This window comes from Salvia splendens, chromosome 22 (assembly GCF_004379255.2).
Source record: "Salvia splendens isolate huo1 chromosome 22, SspV2, whole genome shotgun sequence".
NCBI lineage: Eukaryota > Viridiplantae > Streptophyta > Magnoliopsida > Lamiales > Lamiaceae > Salvia > Salvia splendens.
The window spans coordinates 6,370,504-6,391,407 of NC_056053.1; the positions used below are offsets into that span (position 1 = coordinate 6,370,504).

The 20,904-nt window shown below is 36.8% G+C and overlaps 1 protein-coding gene across 2 annotated transcripts; it reads right to left on the bottom strand.

The window, feature by feature from the left end:
• Positions 1-13,457: 13,457 nt before the first annotated feature.
• Positions 13,458-18,933, bottom strand: LOC121787284 (protein STICHEL-like 4). Of its 2 annotated transcripts, XM_042185961.1 has the most exons (7): positions 15,999-18,932; positions 15,694-15,913; positions 15,154-15,609; positions 14,440-14,838; positions 14,295-14,370; positions 14,134-14,197; positions 13,458-13,763 (listed from the first exon to the last, which is right to left on the bottom strand). In XM_042185961.1, exons 1-7 carry the CDS (start codon positions 17,982-17,984, stop codon positions 13,659-13,661), a joined length of 3,306 nt encoding a protein of 1,101 aa, XP_042041895.1. In that variant the 5' UTR covers positions 17,985-18,932; the 3' UTR covers positions 13,458-13,658. The 2 variants fall into 2 exon arrangements, with proteins under 2 accessions (XP_042041895.1, XP_042041894.1); XM_042185960.1 differs by having other exon boundaries at positions 14,295-14,838; positions 15,999-18,933.
• Positions 18,934-20,904: the final 1,971 nt, after the last annotated feature.

Consider the following 20,904-nt stretch of genomic DNA (forward strand, 5'->3'; position numbering starts at 1 on the left):
AAAGAGAAAGTAGTTGTGAACTTCTAAAAAAAAAAAAATCTGCCACCTCCCACAAACAAAAAAGAAAAAGAAACACTGGCTACCCAAAAAAAGAAGAAAAAGAAAAAAGAAGAGAAGAAAAAGAAACAGCAAAAAAAATAGAAAATAGAAAAAGAGGAAGGAAGCAAAAAAAAGAGAAAATGGCAATGAATGTGTGGGAAGGTAGATGTAGATCGAAGAAGAAAAAGAAAAAAAAAGAAGACAAGGAAGAAAATGAAGTGCTTCTCTAGTTTTGGTTTGATAATAGGTGATTATGTTTGGAGTTTCTAAGTACCCTTTTGGAGAATAAGCACAAGTTTTTGTTGAATACACTCAATAGCTTAGGACCCCTAGGATCTAACCGACAATATTTAAATGGTCCAAAGCCCCATTACATCCCGTAAATGACCCTCTTGAGCTACATGTGATAAAGTGATATCTCCTTGATTGCGTTTTCATCATTATTCTTGAGAGAATTGTCCTTACAATTAGAGAGGGCCAGGGAGTGAATCTTTTGCTTGTTGATATGTGCTTAACTATCTTGATGAGACCGACGGTTGGAACCACATTGTTCGATGAAGAAAATTATGTTTTAAAAAAAATTATGCATTAAAAGTCTGTTTTGAGTTTGGTTCTTGGGGATATCATTACGCTTTTCATACAACTTGCTTGGTTTGTCTTTCATGTGTTTCTCGAGTCGTTGTGTGTGTTTGTGTTTAGTAAATGTCTTTGTGTTATGTTTTGTTTTAGTTAGTGTGTGTGTAGAAGTAGAGGGGAGTGACTTAAACTAGCAATTGAGTAAAAAGTCCAACCACATACTTGGGACAAGTATGATCCAAGTGTGATGAGGTTTGATAGGCTAGTTTTCGTCACTCAGATTTGATCACTTTTTCGTACTTATTAGTTGAATATTTGCATGAAAAAGATGCTTTTTTGGCAGGAAATGAATGGAATGGTCCGACTAGCATGCTAATGGAATAGATTCTGGATTACATGCAAAAGTAGAGGCAAATTGGATGCAAATTCAGTAATTTGGGAAGGAAGGAATCCACAAGACACAAACTGCCCAGTTTGATGGATTGGCCAGTGTCCGAGCAATGTTGACAGCTCTTCAAAGTCGCATTTCAAAGCAAAGTTGACGAGTCTTTGTGCTACCAATGCCCACAAGCGACACTTTTGAAGGCAAAAGAAGCCAACTACCATCATGGGGAGTGGATAAGACTTCCACATCAGATTTGTTGGAAGATATGAACAAAAAAAACAACAAATTTTATCTTTTGGACAACTTTTCAACCACTTTGGAACTACCCCACTCTTTAGCTAGCTTAGTTAGTTTTATTTTCTCTCTCTAAGCTTAGTTTTCTCTCATCCTTGAAGCAAATTTCGAACCATAGGTAGCCATTGCCACTTTTGCTCACCATGGGGTGAAGCTTGTAGTTGTGTAGTGTTTTAATGCTTTGAATGATCTAGTTCCTTGTTGTACTCATTTTCCAACATCTTAACTCTCTAGTTAAGGTTGTTGGGCTGATATTAAAGAGCTTTTGGTGTATTTAATTCTCTAAGTGTTTAGCATTTATGTTTGGTTGTTGATGTTCTTGCTTGTTTAGTTCAAAAACCTTATTTTCAAGTTTGCTATTTTAGGTTTGTGTTAAGCCACTTTCTTGAGGTGTATTTCCTTGTTTATTTAAGTTATCTAAGCATGTTAGGAGTCATTTTAGGAGTTGTTCATGGTTGAAAAACGTTCCAAAAAAGAGAAGTAAAAGTATGTGCAAGTAGTCAGTTGTTGTGTGATTTGTGTCGTCTAGTCGCGTTTCTTTTTGCATGCCTTTGTATGATCTTGTTGATTTCATTCTTCTAGCTTTTCTTCACCATGTTTAAGTGTTCTTGAAGCTTATTTCATCTTGTTTAAGTGTTAAAGTTTTCAGCTTTTCATTTGGTGTTTTCAAGGCATATTTAGGTAGCTAACTTGTTGATTTGGTGTTTCTCTTGCATAGTTAAGTGTTTAGCAGCCTTCTACTTAGTTCCTTTTGCTTCTTTTACTTAGTAATTTTCGTGACAAAAGCTGGTTTCTTTCCTCTTGTTCATTTTATTCCCGAAAGTGCTATTTTACAAAGTGTTGTCATTTTTCTCGCCGCTGTTCTGCTTTTGCTGCTAAGTTGCCCAGTTTATTTACTTGCCCAGTTTACTTACTTGCCCAGTTTACGTGTCAGTTTATTTGCTTTGTCTCAAGTTCATTGTTTGTTTACTTTTACTTTATTTTCTACTTTGTTCCCACCATGTTCGTAAGTATGGGTTAATTTCTGTAGTTAAATTTTCTTTCCCTCCTAAATTAAAGCGTGGCGGCATCGCCAAACTCTTAAGTGTTGAAATACATAACGGATACGACCGTTCCTCGTGGGATCGACATCCGACTTACCACATACTAATTAATAGTATTTTGGGAAGTGGGAACGTTAAGTATTGTTGAATAGGAAGAACACGTGCCTACGACACGCGTGCAAAATCTCGACCTCTCATTCCCCTAAGGGTTTAATAAGCTTAGGGGCTAGGGTATAGTATGTACGCATTAATATTAAATTATAAAACGATACGAATAATTCACCAAATTGTCACGAGTAATGGATGTTATTAACTATAAAATGCACAATATGTTAAGTGCAATACATACGAATAAGATGTACCATGTTATGATGTTTGACACACGTTTCTTGTTTCCCCTAAGAGTTTAATAAGCTTAGGGGCTAGGGTATAGTACGTAGACATTACTAAATGCACGTATGTAATCTTCACTGCGTTGATTAACCCATATACATAATACCTCTAATAATGCATAATATACTCATATAATGACAATTAACAGCTACATAATGCACTACCTAAACCAAATAATGCACATACGTATATTCCAATAACAACAATTTGTTAGTAATGTCTACGTACTATACCCTAGCCCCTAAGCTTATTAAACCCGTAGGGGAAACAAGAAACGTGTGTCAAACATCATAACATGGTACATGTTATTCGTATGCATTGCAGTTCACATATTGTGCATTATATAGTTAATAACATCCATTACTCGTGACAATTTGGTGAATTATTCGTATCGTTTTATAATTTGTTATTAATGCGTACGTACTATACCCTAGCCCCTAAGCTTATTAAACCCTTAGGGGAAACAAGAAACGTGTGTCAAACATCATAACACAGCACATCTTGTTCGTATGCATTGTAGTTCACAAATTTTGCATTATATAGTCAATTATATCCATTATTCGTTACCTTGTGGTGCAGTATTCGTAGCGGTTTACAATTCATTCTTAATGTGTACGTACTAAACCCTAGCCCCTAAACTTATTAAACCCTTAGGAGAAATAAGGACCATGTGCCAAACAACGAAACATTGTAGTTCACATATTATGCATTATTAGAGGTATTGTGTATATGGGTTAATCAACGGATTGAAGATTACATACGTGCATTTAGTAATGTCTACGCACTATACCCTAGCCCCTAAGCTTATTAAACCCTTAGGGGAAACAAGAAACGTGTGTCAAACATCATAACATGGTACATCTTATTCGTATGCATTGCAGTTCACATATTGTGCATTATATAGTTAATAACATCCATTACTCGTGACAATTTGGTGAATTATTCGTATCGTTTTATAATTTGTTATTAATGCGTACGTACTATACCCTAGCCCCTAAGCTTATTAAACCCTTAGGGGAAACAAGAAACGTGTGTCAAAATCATAACACAGCACATCTTGTTCGTATGCATTGCAGTTCACAAATTGTGCATTATATAGTCAATTATATCCATTACTCGTTACCATGTGAAGATTACATACATGTCTACGTACTATACCCTAGCCCCTAAGCTTATTAAACCCTTAGGGAAACAAGAAACGTGTGTCAAACATCATAACACAACACATCTTGTTCGTATGCATTGCAGTTCACATATTGTGCATTATATAGGCAATTATATGCATTACTCGTGACCATGTGGTGCATTATTCGTAGCGGTTTCCAGCCATTATTTGATTACTATTGTACCCTCATAATGCACAAAATAGGACAAATAATGCAACACGGGATTAATTACCCAATGTTGATCTTGACCGTCCATTTCTCTAATCTAATGGCTGATATTAAGAAGGAAAAAGAAGGAAATATAGGAAAAAGAAATGAATACATCCCTATATATATATATATATATATATATAGGGTAGTGTTAAACTCCTTTTCTCCCCTTAGATTTAAGTTTCTTCGCAATCTGGATCGTTGGATCAGGAGGATGGACGTTCTTGATTAAAATCATATTTATGATCCCGCACTTCATTATTTGACCAATTTCGTGCATCATGAGGGTGAAGTAGTCATTTTATGTACTCAAAACTGATGAAAACGTATTGTGCGAAATTTACTCACAATATCTCTCCTGATTCTCTCTCTCGACGCGTCTTCCTAATTCCTGTAAAAACCCTAACCGCAGCCACTCAAAATCAAGCCGTTTTCTCGGAAATTCACCGGGGTTTGCCTTGATTTCCAATAACCCTTCCTGGTTTGAACAATATTATCACCAGCGCACTGCATACAGAAGCAATTCAAATTCTCGCCGAGAAATGGAAATCGATTCAGGCATAAACTTGTATTCCAAAGAGCAACGCAAAATGTATCAAACTTGGTTCAACTTTGCAGATACAGATTGCTGCCGCTTTCTTTTTTTTTCAAATTTTGTTTTTATTTCCAAGTTGAAATGTTTCCGTCTATGGAATATTAGCCGTTTAGTTCAGTTATCATTTGTGTTTACAGATCGAGATGGCCGGTTAACTGGAAATGACGCGACGAGTTTCTTTGCCATGTCAGGTTTAGCGAAACCTGAGCTCAAGCAGGTTTAGTATACTGATATGAATTCCTCATTTTTTTCAATTTTCTCCTTTTTGTTGTTTTGTATAGTCAAAGAGTAAAGGAAGTAATTGTTACATTCTTTTTAATATAACTATATGTCACTGCAGTATTTACCTAAATGAGTACATTATATATGTTGTTGGGCAGTGGAAATTTTTTGGTTGTAATTTTAATGTTCATTTGGTACATTTATTTCTACAATATATATCTATTTGGTATTCCTTATATTGCACATTTCTTGATGCATGTTGGTGCCGCTGGACAGGGACAAAGCAGTTGAGGATGAACATAGAAGATGTTTTAATGTTTGTGTGGTCATTACTTGAATGCAATGTTTGTGTGGCTATTACTTGAATGGATCTGTACATTATGTAACTATTTTTATGCATTATATATCATGTATCATGCATCATGTGACTGTTGTATTTGGTCAAAGAGTAAATGGAATATTTGTATGTTTATTACTTGATTTACTCAGTGCATTATTCGCTTGTTTGAATGCATTATTTACCATGTTTTATACATAATGTGAATGCTTTTGTAAAGCCTTCGAAGAGCGAAGGCAATATTTATATGTGAATTGTGTTAATGAATCTGTACATTATTTAACTATTTCTATGCATTATATACATGTTTCATGCATCCAGTGCTTGCTGTTGTACATGGGTTAAAGAATGAATGAAATATTTTTATGTTCATAACTAGCCTGAATCTGTACATTATGTAGCTATTACTATACATTATTTATCATGTTTTATGCATCATTTGACCGCTGTTGTACATGAGTATAAGAGTGAATGGAATATTTTTATATATTCATTACTTGAGCGATTTTGTTCATTAATTGGCTATTTGAATGCATTATTTATCATGTTTTATGCATCATGTGACTGTTGTTGTATATGTGTCAAAGAGTGAATGGAATATTTGTATGTTTATTACTTGACCGGATCTGTACATTATTTAGTTATTTTAGTGCAGTATTTATCATGGTTTATGTTTTATGTGACTGTAGTTGGACATGTGACAATGGGTGATTGCAATATTCATGGTGCATTTGTTGATTTATTCTGAACATTATTTGATTATTAAAATGCATTATGTATCAGTTTTTAGGCATTATTTTGATGCTTCTGTGCAAGGGTGTATAAGTGAATGCAGTATAACTGTCCACATTATTTTATTCAGTCTGTACATTATGTAACTAATTGTATGTTATTATTCTGTATGTTGTACAGCATCAAAGCAGCTAAAATTGGACATCAATGAGGTGGTCGATGATATACTGCCAGTAGGAATTGCAAGGAGTGAATCATTATTTGTACATTATTTAGCTATTTCTATGCATTAGTTATCATGTATTATGCATCATTAGACTGATGTTGTACATGAGTCTAAGAATGAATGCAATATTTGTATGTTAATTACTTGACTGATTCTGTATATTATTTGGCTATTTGAATGCATTATTTATAATGTTTTAGGTATCACGTGGTTGCTGTTGTACGTACTAGACCCTAGCCCCTAGGCTTGTTAAACCCTTAGGGAAAACAAGAAACGTGTGTCAAACATCGAACCACGGTACAACCTAAATGAAACGGGTCAGGATAAATGTTCATTATATTTCACAAATAATGCATTACAGAAACTTATATAACGCATTACACTACATAATATGTACAGTATGTGTATCTGTTTTAAAAAATACCTACGCGCTATGCATGTGCAACCCGAGACGAATTACTGCAGCTCGTGTATTTGGACAACGTTTTTTAGACTTAGAACATACTGGCCCCTAGGCTTGTTAAACCCTTAGGAAAAACAAGAAACGTGCGTTAAACATCAAAACACGGCACAACCTAAATTAAACGAGGCAGGATAAATGTTCATTACATAGCACAAATAATTCATTACAGAAACTAAACTACGCATTATACTACACAATATGTACATTATGTATATCTGTTTTAAAATATACCTACGCGTTATGCATGTGGAAACCCAGATGAATTACTACAGCTCGTGTATTTGGACAACGTTTTTTAGACTTAGAACATACTACACCCTAGCCCCTAGGCTTGTCAAACCCTTAGGGAAAACAAGAAACGTTCACCAAACAACGACACAACGCACAACTTAAATTAAACGGGTCAGGATAAATGTTCATTACATATCACAAAGAATGCATTACAAAATATAAACTACGCATTATACTATACAAAATGTACATTATGGGCAACCCCAGACGAATTACTGCAGCTCTTGTATTTGGACAACGTTTTTTAGACTTAGAACATACTACACCCTAGCCCCTAAGCTTGTTAAACCCTTAGGGAAAATAAGAAACATGCTCCAAACATCGAAACACGACACAAATTAAATTAAACGCGCCGTATAAATGTTCATTACATATCACAAATAATGCATTACAGAAACTAAACTACGCATTATACTATACAATATGTACATTATGAGTACGTTTTGCGCGGCTTCCTCCTTGTCGAACTGCACGAAGCCATAGCCCCTCGAGTTCTCGTTGTGTTCGACTGCGATCTTGCAAGAGAGCACAGTTCCGAAGGCAGCGAAGGTCTCGAATTTCATGATCTACACATATTTGGTAATGCGACTGATTTTCCAAAAAAAATGAAAACATCGAAATCAATAACCATGGGCGAAAACAATAAACAGCGGGTAGAGTACTTAGTCATCAGACAGACCTGTTCGTCGAGGAGACAAGAGAATATTTTTGTCAGCTTCTAATCCCCTGCGACTGATCAGATGAAGATGAATTACAAACATAAATATACATAATTAACAGAGTCGAGAGACTACTGGTGAACAACTTTTTGCAATTGAAAATCATATTAATATCGATTAAATCAAAGACAAAAACGCAGCGTCCACAGCAGCGAGAGATAGGGAAACCTACCCCAGAAGCGAGCAGGAAACGTGGACACGGAGAATCGTGAATGAAATCGGGAAGATGATGTGTGATTCAAGCAAAATTAAACCCGGACTAATGGAGAAAGAATTCAGCTGAATCTGCAGAAAATATTTTGAGAAACTGCACAAATCCTCCACGGCTGAAATCATGGAGCATTCCATAACTAACTCCAATTTTTAATCTCTATTATGCCCTTTACACGTTAAAAATTAAGAAAATTAAATAATTTCAGCCAAAGATTTAAACCATTAGATCACTATAAATCCACGGATGTGATTAAGAAGGAGATTGGATTAATAAGGAGAAAAGGATTTGAATACAATCCTATATATATATATATATAGAGATAGAGAGAGAGAGAGAGAGAAGGAGGTTAGTGATCAAGATATAACTAATTTTAAGTGTATAACTAGAGAACAAATCTCAGCCACACATCTTAATACTCCAAATTAATTTTATGGCTTAAATAATCTTGCAGGTTTTTATAAAAAATAATAACTAAAGGGCATTTTTGGAATTCAATATATCAAATGTATCAACGTGAATTGTCTTCTGCGCAATTTGTACAATCTAAATCTGAATTGTCTCCAGCCACCGCCACGGCCGGCCTCTCCTCCGCCGCCGCACATGCGCCGGTTCTTCCACTGAAGGTGTCCTCCGCCGGGCTGTTCGCGGCGATGACGTTACATGATCTGATACTGTTCGTTGGACGGAAAGGATTGCAAGTGGATGCAGCTGATACTGTCGGCTCCCGAGGCACGACGAACGGTGATTGAGATATGCATGAGCATGAGGGTGGCCAAAGACACGAGGATGCAGCTGATAATTAGATAGATAAAGATGATTTGAAATAATCTTGTGTAAAGTACATAAGTCGAATTTGTGATTTGTAAAATTAGAAAGGATGTTAACAACCTCACTGTTATCTAATTAGGCCATGGATTGATCTTTTAGGTTAATCATGACAGCTTGTATATTGATGCCTCTTAGAAAGTGTAACAAATTAAATGAGTTTTAACCATGTGATTTGCAATAAACAGGCTCTGCCGTGTCAGTGACATTTTATTTTACTCTTGTTTACAAAACACATCACTCTTAGTATGATTTTATTCCACTCTTGTTTACAAAACACATCACTCTTAGCACGATTTTACTTCACTCTTGTTTACAAAACACATCACTCTTAGCGTGATTTTACTTCACTCTTGTTTACAAAACACATCACTCTTAGCATGATTTTACTTCACCCTTGTTTACAAAACACATCACTCTTAGCATGATTTTACTTCACCCTTGTTTACAAAACACATCACTCTTAGCATGATTTTACTTCACCCTTGTTTACAAAACACATCACTCTTAGCATGATTTTACTTCACCCTTGTTTACAAAACACATCACTCTTAGCATGATTTTACTTCACTCTTGTTTACAAAACACATCACTCTTAGCATGATTTTACTTCACTGTTGTTTACAAAACACATCACTCTTAGCATGATTTTACTTCACTGTTGTTTACAAAACTCATCACTCTTAGCATGATTTTACTTCACTCTTGTTTACAAAACACATCACTCAGCATGATTTTACTTCACTCTTGTTAACAAAACACATCACTCTTAGCATGATTTTACTTCACTCTTGTTAACAAAACACATCACTATTAGCATGATTTTACTTCACTCTTGTTAACAAAACACATCACTATTAGCATGATTTTACTTCACTCTTGTTAACAAAACACATCACTATAATGAATGCTAAGTCAAGTTATTGGTGGTTTAGGTCTATTAAGTTTGATATTTTGAATTACAAATTTTGATCCAATAACCTTGAATTTATTACTGTGTTCAGATTATTATATAGAATTGTCATTAAAAACAAGTATGACACTTAATAACAAGGATGTGATGTTAATAGCCCATGTCATGAGTCCCCACCATCCATAAACGGATAGCGACACAATGTAGTAGTTTAACTCTCAAGTATATGAAAATATAAACTTCAGGCAAATCTTCAACAAACGTGACATAACCATCCCATACATGTCGATAAAATAAGCATGCAACATCGACTTTAATCTCCAACTTGCTCATTTAGTTAATTCTATACTTCCCAAACTATTTTTAAATTTCCATAAACTTCTAAATCGACCCCCTTCTGTTGATGTTTCAATTTCGAATTTCCGATGCAAAATCATCATCACGTCGATTCCTTCACCGAGAACTGCTGGTGCGATGTAATCGATTACAGTAGCCTATTGGAGAAGACCTCGGCGGCGATGTGCCAGAGACCACGGTGTAGACGGGGCGGCCGTTGGAGACACCGATGCCGTTGCGGAAGATGCAGAGGAAGGGGATTCGAAGCTTCTGTTGGGCGACCTAACTTCATTTTGGTATCAAGCTTTTACAAAATTACCATAATACTCCCGCCTTGTTATTATGGAGTAAATTTGTGATTGATGGAACTAATTTCTCCTTAAATTAGAAAATTACATGTATTAATACTAGCCCTTGATTTTCTTGATCTTGTGGCTATGATTTGTTTTCTAGTTATAGGTTTAAGGGGCTTTTGCCCTAGATCACTACTATATATATATATATATATATATATATATATATATAGGTTAGTGATCAAGATATAACTAATTTTAAGTGTATAACTAGAGAACAAATCTCAACCACACAAATAAATGGAACAAATAAAGTGATCTCTTGCTCTTGCTCCCCTTGTTGTTCAGCTAATCACCCAATTTCTCCGTCACTATCCACTCCTTCGCTGTCTTCGCCTCCACCAGCCCCATCACCGTCGTCTTGGTGCGGTGGAACGACATCACGTTCTCGAACAGCACCCAATAGAACATCAGATGGAACGACCTCGGAATTCCCACCAAGTTGAGAATGGTAATGATGGAAGGAAGGTAAATGGCTCCCCATTTCGGGACGTATACTTGAGGCACCAAAACGGAGAGAGGCAGAATCACACAGTAGAAGAAGAATGTGAAGAAGTGGACGATCACCTTTCGCACAAAGAAGAAGCTGCACATCACATGAAACTTCTTGTACAAGCTTATTTTCTGCCATCCAAATATATTTACATTCAATTTTTTTACATGTTACTCAATCACCCTGAATAAATTGATAGTACAAGCTTACGTGTAACTCTCTAGTTACAATGCCAATTCATTCTAAGATAAAGAAGAATAGAGGTATATTAATATGAGCAAAGTAAAATTATAGTGATGTAATCCAGGATTAGAGTGATGTTTCTTTGATTTTTGGCTATAGTGATGTGTTTTGTTAACAACAGTAAAGTAAAATCATGCTAATAGTGATGTGTTTTGTTAACACCAGTGAAGTGAAATCATGCTAATAGTGATGTATTTTGTAAACAACAGTGAAGTAAAATCATGCTAATAGTGATGTGTTTTGTTAACAACAGTGAAGTAAAATCAACAGTGATGTGAATACATCCCTAATAGTGATGTGTTTTGTAAACAACAGTGAAGTAAAATCATGCTAATAGTGATGTGTTTTATTAACACTAGTGAAGTAAAATCATGCTATTAGTGATGTGTTTTGTTAAGAACAGTGAAGTAAAATCATGCTAATAGTGATGTGTTTTGTTAACAACGGTGAAGTAAAATCATGTTAATAGTGATGTATTTTATTAACAACAGTGAAGTAAAAACATATTTATAGTGATGTAATCCAAGGTTAGAGTGATGTTTCTTTGATTTTTGGCTATAGTGATGTATTTTGTTAATAACAGTGAAGTAAAAACATGTTTATAGTGATGTGTTTTTGTTAACAACAGTGAAGTAAAATCATGCTAATAGTGATGTGTTTTGTTAACAATAGTGAACTAAAATCATGCTAATAGTGATGTAAAACACAAATTTTCTTATATATTGTACTCGATTAATATAGACAAGTCATAAATCTTACGTCCGATATTTTTCACGCGTTCCTATTATTTTATTTGAATAAACTCTTTGCATTTTAATAACTAGTTGGCGTATAAAATTTGAAACTCATTTTTGGATCCCGGGTTTCTTTATTTTTATGAAATGTAATTATTTTGATAAATAAAAACATGTCAATCAAATTATAATACATTTATGAATTTCTTTCTCTGCATAGAGTGAAATAATCGGAGCTTTTTGTTTCTTATAATAATCAAATCATATGCGCCGAAATAATCTCTTTTGGATGTCAACATTTAGGAGTGTTTTGGTTGCTATAAATTTAATTCATTCGAGATTGAGTTGGTCCGCGATTAATTAAGATTTTCTCACACTTCCTTCATTAAGAAATTGCCGAAACTTTCTCGCGTATGTTGGATTCTAAGATTAGATCATTAAGATGTCTGGCTGAGATTTGTTCTCTAGTTACGTACTTAGGGCTGGGGAAAAATACCGAAATTCCGAAATACCGGCCTTATCGTACCGAAAAAATACTAAAAATACCGAATTTTCGGTACGGTATGATACCTTACTGAAATATTTCGGTAAGGTAAAGGTATGAATTTTTATATACCGCGGTATACTGCGGCATACCGAAATTCGGTATATACCGTAATTTAAGGTATATACCGTAAAATATGAATACAATAATATATAAAGTATTTTATATTTTTAAATTATACAATTTATTGTGAAATATAATATAATATGAATAAAATATACTAGTATTTAATACCCCGTATATTATTTAAATTACTATAAAATATAAATAGTATTCTAAAAACCCAAATATTCAATTTTCATTGATATTGAAAGTAAGGTATACCACAAAAGCATGGTATACCGAACTTTGGTACGGCATACCGAAAATGAGGTACGATATCGGTATGAAAATCCTCCATACTGAAAATAAGGTATACCGAAGTTTGGTATACCGAAAATTTTGGTAAGATAAAGGTATGATTTTTTTTGCATACCGAATTTACGGTAAGGTATACAGTATGGTGGTTTCAGTAAGGTATACCGTACCTACCCACCCTACTTAATGGGCACTTGTCCTAGATCACTACTATATATATATATATAGAGAGAGAGCAGTGATTTAGGACAAGTGCCCATTAAATACATAACTATATATATATTGTCACATACCAAGTTTTTAGAAGAAAAAATAAGATTATTGGAATATAACAACCATACAGTCTTATGTTGAAAATCCAACTCAAATTATTGGAATTCTTCTTTTATCCCCACCCAACCCCAACGAAATTTCTTAATCATTTCAATGGTGGTAATTGGGCACTGTCTTTAATGAAATTTTGATTCCATTTGATCAATTTCAGTTAAGTATTTGCAAATGTATTTATGGGTTGATGAAACGAGATGCATCGCCTTTTTTTACATTTTCGTATCACATTACTTTTTATCATGTAACACAAAAATGTAATGGAGAAATAATATTTCCTCCAATACTAACGGTTGAAATGTCATTGCCAAGAGTTGGAGTTGAAACAATTAATTATGTTATCTTTAATTGCAGAAAAAAATATCGATGGTCTAAAATACTAAAATGAGAGCAATTATATCAAGGGAAAAGACATGACAAGCTTGTGTTAACAAAGAAAATAAAAAAACTAAACAATACAAAGATTCATTGACAAAAGCTCTAATCTTTCATCTACTCTACTCTAAATTTATTCTCAAGAATTAGGATTTGTCTAATGAAATACCTAAACACCAGGTACAAAGTAAAACCTAACATAACGTGATGCCCGAAATCGAGCCCTCTAAGACGACGAAAATTGCTACGAGCATTACCTTTGCCTCGGCCTCCAGGACCTACTGGACAGACAGCTTCCGCACGAAATGAATTTCAGCAACGTCTGCGGCTTCCTTGCTCTAATCCTCAAACGCGAAAGCTGCAGACGGGGAAATAGAACGTATATATCAGAACGTGGACATAATCGATTCACATAGATTTCAAAGGCCGAAAAAATGATGCAACTGTCCATAGTTCGACAAAATGTTCCACGAGAGTGACAAGTTGCAAATAGAACTCTACGACAAATATTGCGTACAAACCACAAGCTACAACAAGGCTTGAATCCGTATTTTGACCCGGCCGGCCCTACACAACTTTTTGCGAAGATCTTAAATTAAAACGAGTCACGCAATCTAATACTAGCTCATTCGTATCGACAATCTATACGCACAAATCTCTTCTATAACCACATCAACCACATATTATAGCAAACATACGATTTTCATAATAATGATTCCGAATTTTACCTTTTGGCGATTCATTTTAGGAGCGTTCCAACACAGCAATCTCCTCGATCTCGCCTCTAGTCTCCTGCAGAACGAAAAAATATAAACGTACAGGAAAACAAATGAGAAAAATCGAGTAGTAAAACCACGTAAGAAAAGATATGGACACAAACGATACTCACAAATTTTCTTGTTCAAGTTTTTCTGCGATTGAAACCGCTTTGCGCTTCGACCATCCACCGTGTTGTGAACATCCCTCTGCATGCTGAATCACATGAGCAAGGGATACCTTGCTTTTAACAAGGGTAAGACACTGATTTTTCTCACCTAACACGGTCGATATCTTCTGCGAAGATGTCGCTCCCGCGTTTTCTAAGTTCCACCCTTCAGACTCTACGTTGGCGTCTCTACGCCTAACACCTTTATACTCTCCGGGGGAGGGTTCAACTTCGACGATCTCTCTCCTATTGGCTTCAGAAGACGGCATGCCATCCGTAGGCATCCAGCCACCGGTGTTTGTGGTCGGATTCACATCCAAACGAGGCATATTCTGAGCTGCGGGTAACAAAATTGGTGCCCGGCTAGTGCTTTTTCTCGACTCACATCTGATCTCAATCATCACCGGGCATCTGAGAACCGACTCGAATGCTTGCAAGACGTGAAATCTGAATTTCTCCGCCTTGGACTTTGTCAGCTGCGAGTTGAACAGTAATTGCACGGTCGGAGCTGCAGTATGGACAAATTCTAATTATTAAGAAGAGAGGTGGCAAGATATCTTTTGGAAACTCTAATCCAAGCCTAAAAAACACAATCAAACGAGAAGCAAGTTGCACGTTTTTAACCTATACGTAGCATATATGATAACACAAAGACTCATGTTTTCGACTCACATGCCTCAATAAGTTACTTCTCAATCTCCGACATAACTCATAAAAGCAAATTACTATTGTTGCAATGCATATCAAATAAGGTTGGGTGAATATAAAAAACAACGAAACGAATGCAGAAAAATAGATACGACACAAAGCAAATTAAGAAGACCTGCGCCGTAACTAACAGAGACGAGCTTCCCTTCCTGATACATGAACTCCCGTATGCTATTCATTGGGATCTTCTCCAGCACGTCCAGCCATATCGCCTCTAGTTTCTCGTTATAAACTGCTTGTGCCTGTTGAGAGTTCATCTCGCCTTTATCGTGTTTGTTTCCAGCCATAACACTACCCTTCACCTCTTCATTGTAATGAACATTTGCAGAACTTCCAGCTTGAAAACCGGGCATTTCCGCATTGCTTTTTCTTGCTCCGTTTAAGGCCAAGGGACTTTGATTCATGCTCGTCTCAGCTGAAGAAACAGGCAGCATATACTGCTGATCAGGAGCCAGTTGCAGGAGTGCAGCAGTTAACCATGTTATCCTGTCGTTCGACACCCTCAGCTGCTTTTCTGCTTCGGACAATGTTTTCAGCGCTTGGCGCAATTTTTCCATATCTTCTTTCGACACTGTAAAGAGAACAGCACGATAAATCAGTTTAAGATACGAAATCCTGTTGCTGATACAATAAACACGAATTAGAGAGAAATTACATTCACGTCTCCGAAAAAACCTCCTTTTAGGCCTTTCTTTTGTGAAGTCGTAGCTTCCAGCAAGAATATCGGTTATGACTGTTGCAAGCTGTGACATTAACGCCAATGGCTCGACACCCGATTCCATGATATCCCTCAGATTCTTCACTGTGTTGACAGTGTCAGCAGATAATGCTAAATCGAGAAGATCCACCAGTTTCTCATCCGAAACGAGCCCAACCTGCAAAAACAACAACAAAACGAAGTGTTCATTCGTTATACTTAATGTTCATGTCAAATGGCAACGAACGAAGAAACGAACATACCAGTTCTTGAACAAGGGCAACGGATATTCTCTTCCCGATTAAACTCAATTGCTCCAAAGTCATCTCAGCATCTCTCAGAGATCCATCAGACCTTGTTGCAATGAGCTTGAGGGCGTCCTTATCAATATCGAGATCCTCTTTCGTGGCTATCCACTGCAACGTATATATAATATCTGCATCCTTTAACTTTGGGAAAAAGAATTTCTGGCACCTGGATATGATTATATGAGGTAACGCATCAAGACTCGAGCAAACAAGGACAAAAACAACACGCCTAGGGGCTCGATCAATGACCTTCAATATCGTGCTCCAACACTCAGAAGACACGGTATCACACTCATCAAATATGAAAACTCGGTACTGAGACGGAAGTTGGGAAGACGAAGAAGTCACATTCCTGAGCAGGCCAATGATACTCTCGAGGTCCATGTTACTAACGGGGCCTATTTCCCTCACGTTTCGGCTCTTCCCGTTACTTTGTGCTATGCAGGGGTTGCAAAATCCACAAGGCTTTGTATGTTCCGATGACTGGCAGTTCAATGCTTGGGCAAATATGCGAGCACATGAAGTTTTACCTGTCCCGTGAGGCCCGTAGAATAGGTAGAGCAACCCGACTTTCCTTCTCAAGATAGCATTTGAGAGAGCCTGGACGACCAAGTTCTGTCCAACCAAATCCCTAAACGTCCTCGGCATGTACTTTTGCGTGAGATTTTGATGTCTCTCCTTGTTTTGATTCCGATACCTTTGCTGCTCGCGTGATCTACCTTCTGATGCAAGGTCCGAATCGGTTTCTTGCTTCAGCAGATTGCCAGCATAAATGCCTAACTCCCCTGAGTAATCATGAAAAAAAACAGCTCGATCCATGCTTCCCCGAGAACCAGAAGGATCGAGCAATAGAGGCAATGCCTCTGCACCCGATCGAGTGGAAGAACTCGATGACATCACATGCATGTTCGGGATATCCATCCCTCGAGAATTGGAACCAGCTTTCTTTAACCTTGATTCGGATAAACCACAAGAGAGGCTCCGGCCAGCCATGTCGAGAAACGACTTCCCTCTGTCATGAATCCTCGACCAATTCCACGGAATGCCACATCCATTTCTCGGATCACCGTTGACATTCTGACTGTAGAGCTGCTGGACTTCTTCCACTCCGTGATATTTCTGTGAAGCTCGGCCCTCGCCAAACGAATTAGATGCCACTGACATCTCATTCTGCGCCTCACCACCACCACCACCACCACCACCATCTCGAACAGCTACAGAAGGCCGACTTCTCCTCCCACCGCGAAATCTGCGCCTTTTCCCCCTATTCAAACTACTCCTATGCCGAATACTAACACCTGTTTCCTCAGGATACTTCTCCGAATGGAAGACGCGTCTTGCATCTCCGCGATTGTGAGACGAAACCACATCATTGCTCACAGCCGGGACGTTCCTCAATTGGTCCGACAGCGTCATAAGCTTCTTATCTTGTCGATGACCTCCTCTCGTCTCCGCGCTCTTATCCCTCAACTGAGACGAGCCCAACGAAACACGATCACCAACCAAACCCTCCCCCACTCCTTCACATTCATCATTTCCCACAACCCTCTCACTCTCCTCTCCTCTCCTAACCCTCCTCTCCTTCCCACCACGGCTGCTCACAGCAGCCGTTGCAGGTGAGCTCCCCGACACCCTCCCACGCTCAATCCCAACGCTACGCCTCCCACTAACCACATCCTCCACTTCCCCTTGCCTCAAGAGCACATCCACCGCAGACGGGGACTGCCATGAGGGCGGGCTCGCGGACGGGTCCCTCAACGACCTCGACCTCTGGAGCACAACGAGGTCCCTCATGAACGCCCTATCTGCCAAAATCGGGCTGTTCTTATGCATATGGTTCTTCAAATGAATGCAGTTTGTCAAATGAATGTGATTCCGCAGATGATCACTAACATTACCATTCACATCTTTAAGAATCCGATCTCGAACTGCCTTAGTCATGTTTCCACCCTCACCAATCTTGGTTCACAACAACACAAAATCTTCGAAGTGTATCGCATCACAGATTATAGCAGAATCTATTTTTAGCCAGAATTTATTTCCCCCCTAAATTACAGCAATCAAAGATAATAGAATTTGCCTACTACCATCTAATAAACACTTTTTTGTTTTTTTCCTCACAATTACATAAATTCAACAATAAAGAGGTTACAGAAATTGCCAAAGCCCACATCAATTACACCTAAAGAAACAAACTTTACCCACTGTTTGGAATTTAGACAAGAAATCTCCCAAAACCCATATCAATTACACCTCAAAATCCAATCTTTCCCAACTCGAAATTCAAGAATCCACCACCATCAAAAAGGGAATTGCAATTCTTGAATCAAAACAACAAAGCTTCAATTTTTACCAGCTTTAAACCCTTAAAAATGTGTTCTTGGAGGAAGGAATTAAAGAGGAGTTTGACAAAGTTGGAGTTGGCGGCATGTAAATCTTTAATGAGAGAGGAAAAGGCCACATTCACCTGAATCTTGGAGTTAGAGGCAACCGCTTTTTCTAAGCAAGTGACCCGTTACCATCATTATTTGTTTATCAGATCTCTATCGCTAAATCCTCGCTCATGAAGTTCACGAGGGTTCTCTAGAAAACGATGGAACACAGCCCAAATATGTGTAGTTATTTAATTGACAAAAATGTTGGGATGGAATAAAACAGAGTAAGAGAAATGTTGTCTGTATATGGGGAGTAACAGTGATGGGCGTTTGCAGAGTGAGATTTGGAGCGTTGAGAGAGAGGGGAAGAGGAGGTGGAGGTGGAGGTGGAGGTGGGGTAGGGATGGGGTTAACGGCTGCTGACAGGTGATATTGGAACTAAGCAATAAGCTAGAAAAAGGGATTACTCTGGTTTTTTTACTGTCGTTGAGTGAATTGCACTTTGCTCTAATTTCTTTCAGTTTGTAAAAGGGATATTAAATAATTCAATGATTTTTTCCTATTTGTCGTGGTAGGATTTTGCACATTTGATTTGATGAGGACCGGTCAATTCTGATTGAGGTCATTGGCGAGAGTAGCCCGTAATGTAGCTTTTGCGATTGGGCGTGAATGTGATAGGCGGAGTCTTGTCGGCACATATATTGTTGAAAATATTTTATTGGCTTGATGTCATTTGTATGAGGCAAGTCGCACGACCTACCTTGTTGTATCCGCACTCTGGCCCGAATCCCCCCTCCAATGCACAACCGTGTGTCGTACTCGCTAACTGGATCAATTGGGCACCAATTGTGGGTGCCCTAATAAGATAGCTTAGTTTTTCGGTTTAAGTTTTTTTTATGGACATTAAAAGTTAACTTATTTCTCACATTAAATGATGAGTGATATGGAAACAGCTTAATAAATCTACATAGGTTGTGTTGTTTTAAAAATGGTTATTTGCCTGTAAATGCATGAACTTTCAACTTTTTTTGTTTTTTCCCTAAACTTTATTTTTTGAATGTAAATACATGGACTTTAGTTTTTTTCAGTTTATCCCCAAAATAAAAAATCGAAACTGGTGTGGCAAATTACAATTTATGTGGCAATAAAAACGACGTCGTTTTCATTAATTAGATTTTTAAAAATAAAAAATAAATTCCATGTCATCATCTTCTTCACCTATCTCTCTCCCCTTTCTTTTCTCTTTCACTATCCATCATTTCTTTTGTACTTAGTAAGTGGAGAAATGCCCCAATTCTAAAACCCCAAAAATAATCTTTCGGGTAAAATTTCAAAGCTCTTAACAGTTTTGTATGAGAAGAAACCCCAACATCTCGAAGCATTCTTTTATTTGTAGGCATAGAACTTCCATGTGTAGAGTCCAATCATTGTCACAATCCATAGCGTTAAACTCCAATTCTCCAATTTTCTTTAAAAATTGAACTAATTTAGTGTTTAATCTCTTAATCCGGCCTCGATATATGATGTGGTGAAGGTATTGACTGATGGCTTGGCTTGTGCGGATTTAGATATTGGAGCATTTCTCCACAAGCTTAATTAAAAATTTGGAAAGAACGATGAACAAAAGTATAAAAGAAAGGAGAAAGATAGGTGGGGAAGATGATGACATGGAAATTCATTAATTTTTTTAAAACTTAATTAAATCAAAACGTCGTAGTTTTGATTGCCACATCAGTTTCGATTTTTTATTTTGGAGAAAAACTAGAAAAAACTAAAGTTCATGTATTTACATTAAAAAAATAAAGTTTAGGGGAAAAACCAGAAAAATTTGAAAGTTCATGCATTTACAGAAAAATAACCCTTTTAAAAAAGATTATTCATATAAAATGAAGACAATAGTGTTGATTATGCATATAAAACAAAATTAGGTATTAATATTGTTTTGCCTAAATTATTCAAATTTCTATACAATTTTTTTTATTACTATTATTTGTGTTTAATAAAAATATTTCATTTCAGTTTAATTAGGAAATAGTTGCATTAGTTACTTAAAAAGTTGAGTTAAATTTAAACTTGTATAAGGACATGTGCAACGCATAATTGAGGTGTTGGATTGCTCTAAAGGGTACAGTCAATAGACACTATGTTGTAGGGGGTCTAGTATGAGGCCGACTGGGAGTTAGGAGAGGGGTGGGAGACCCGGCTCAAAGAGGGGTTCCGACATGGAGAGGGGTGTGCATTGTGGGAGTTCGGGCGGGGGTGTGCATTGTGGGAGTTCGGGCGGGAAAGCACCGCATATTTATTTTTTAATAAAAAAATATAAATTTAAATTAAGTAAGTAATTTTTATGTATATTTAATGTAATTGTAGAAATTTAATCAATTTTTGGCATTTTAATTGATACACGATATTTTGTCTTAAATTAATGCCATTTTTGGCTATACATTTGAATTTTAAGTACAGCCAAAATTCAAAATTAAATATAA

Excerpts from the sequence above, each read along its gene's own strand:
- LOC121787284 (XM_042185960.1), bottom strand. The coding sequence starts at position 17,984 with ATGACTAAGGCAGTTCGAGATCGGATTCTTAAAGATGTGAATGGTAAT. Across the intron at positions 15,914-15,998 it reads TTGCCCTTGTTCAAGAACTG|GTTGGGCTCGTTTCGGATGA; the intron begins GTATGTTCGTTT and ends TTGTTTTTGCAG. Across the intron at positions 14,839-15,153 it reads CTCTGTTAGTTACGGCGCAG|CTCCGACCGTGCAATTACTG; the intron begins GTCTTCTTAATT and ends TCCATACTGCAG.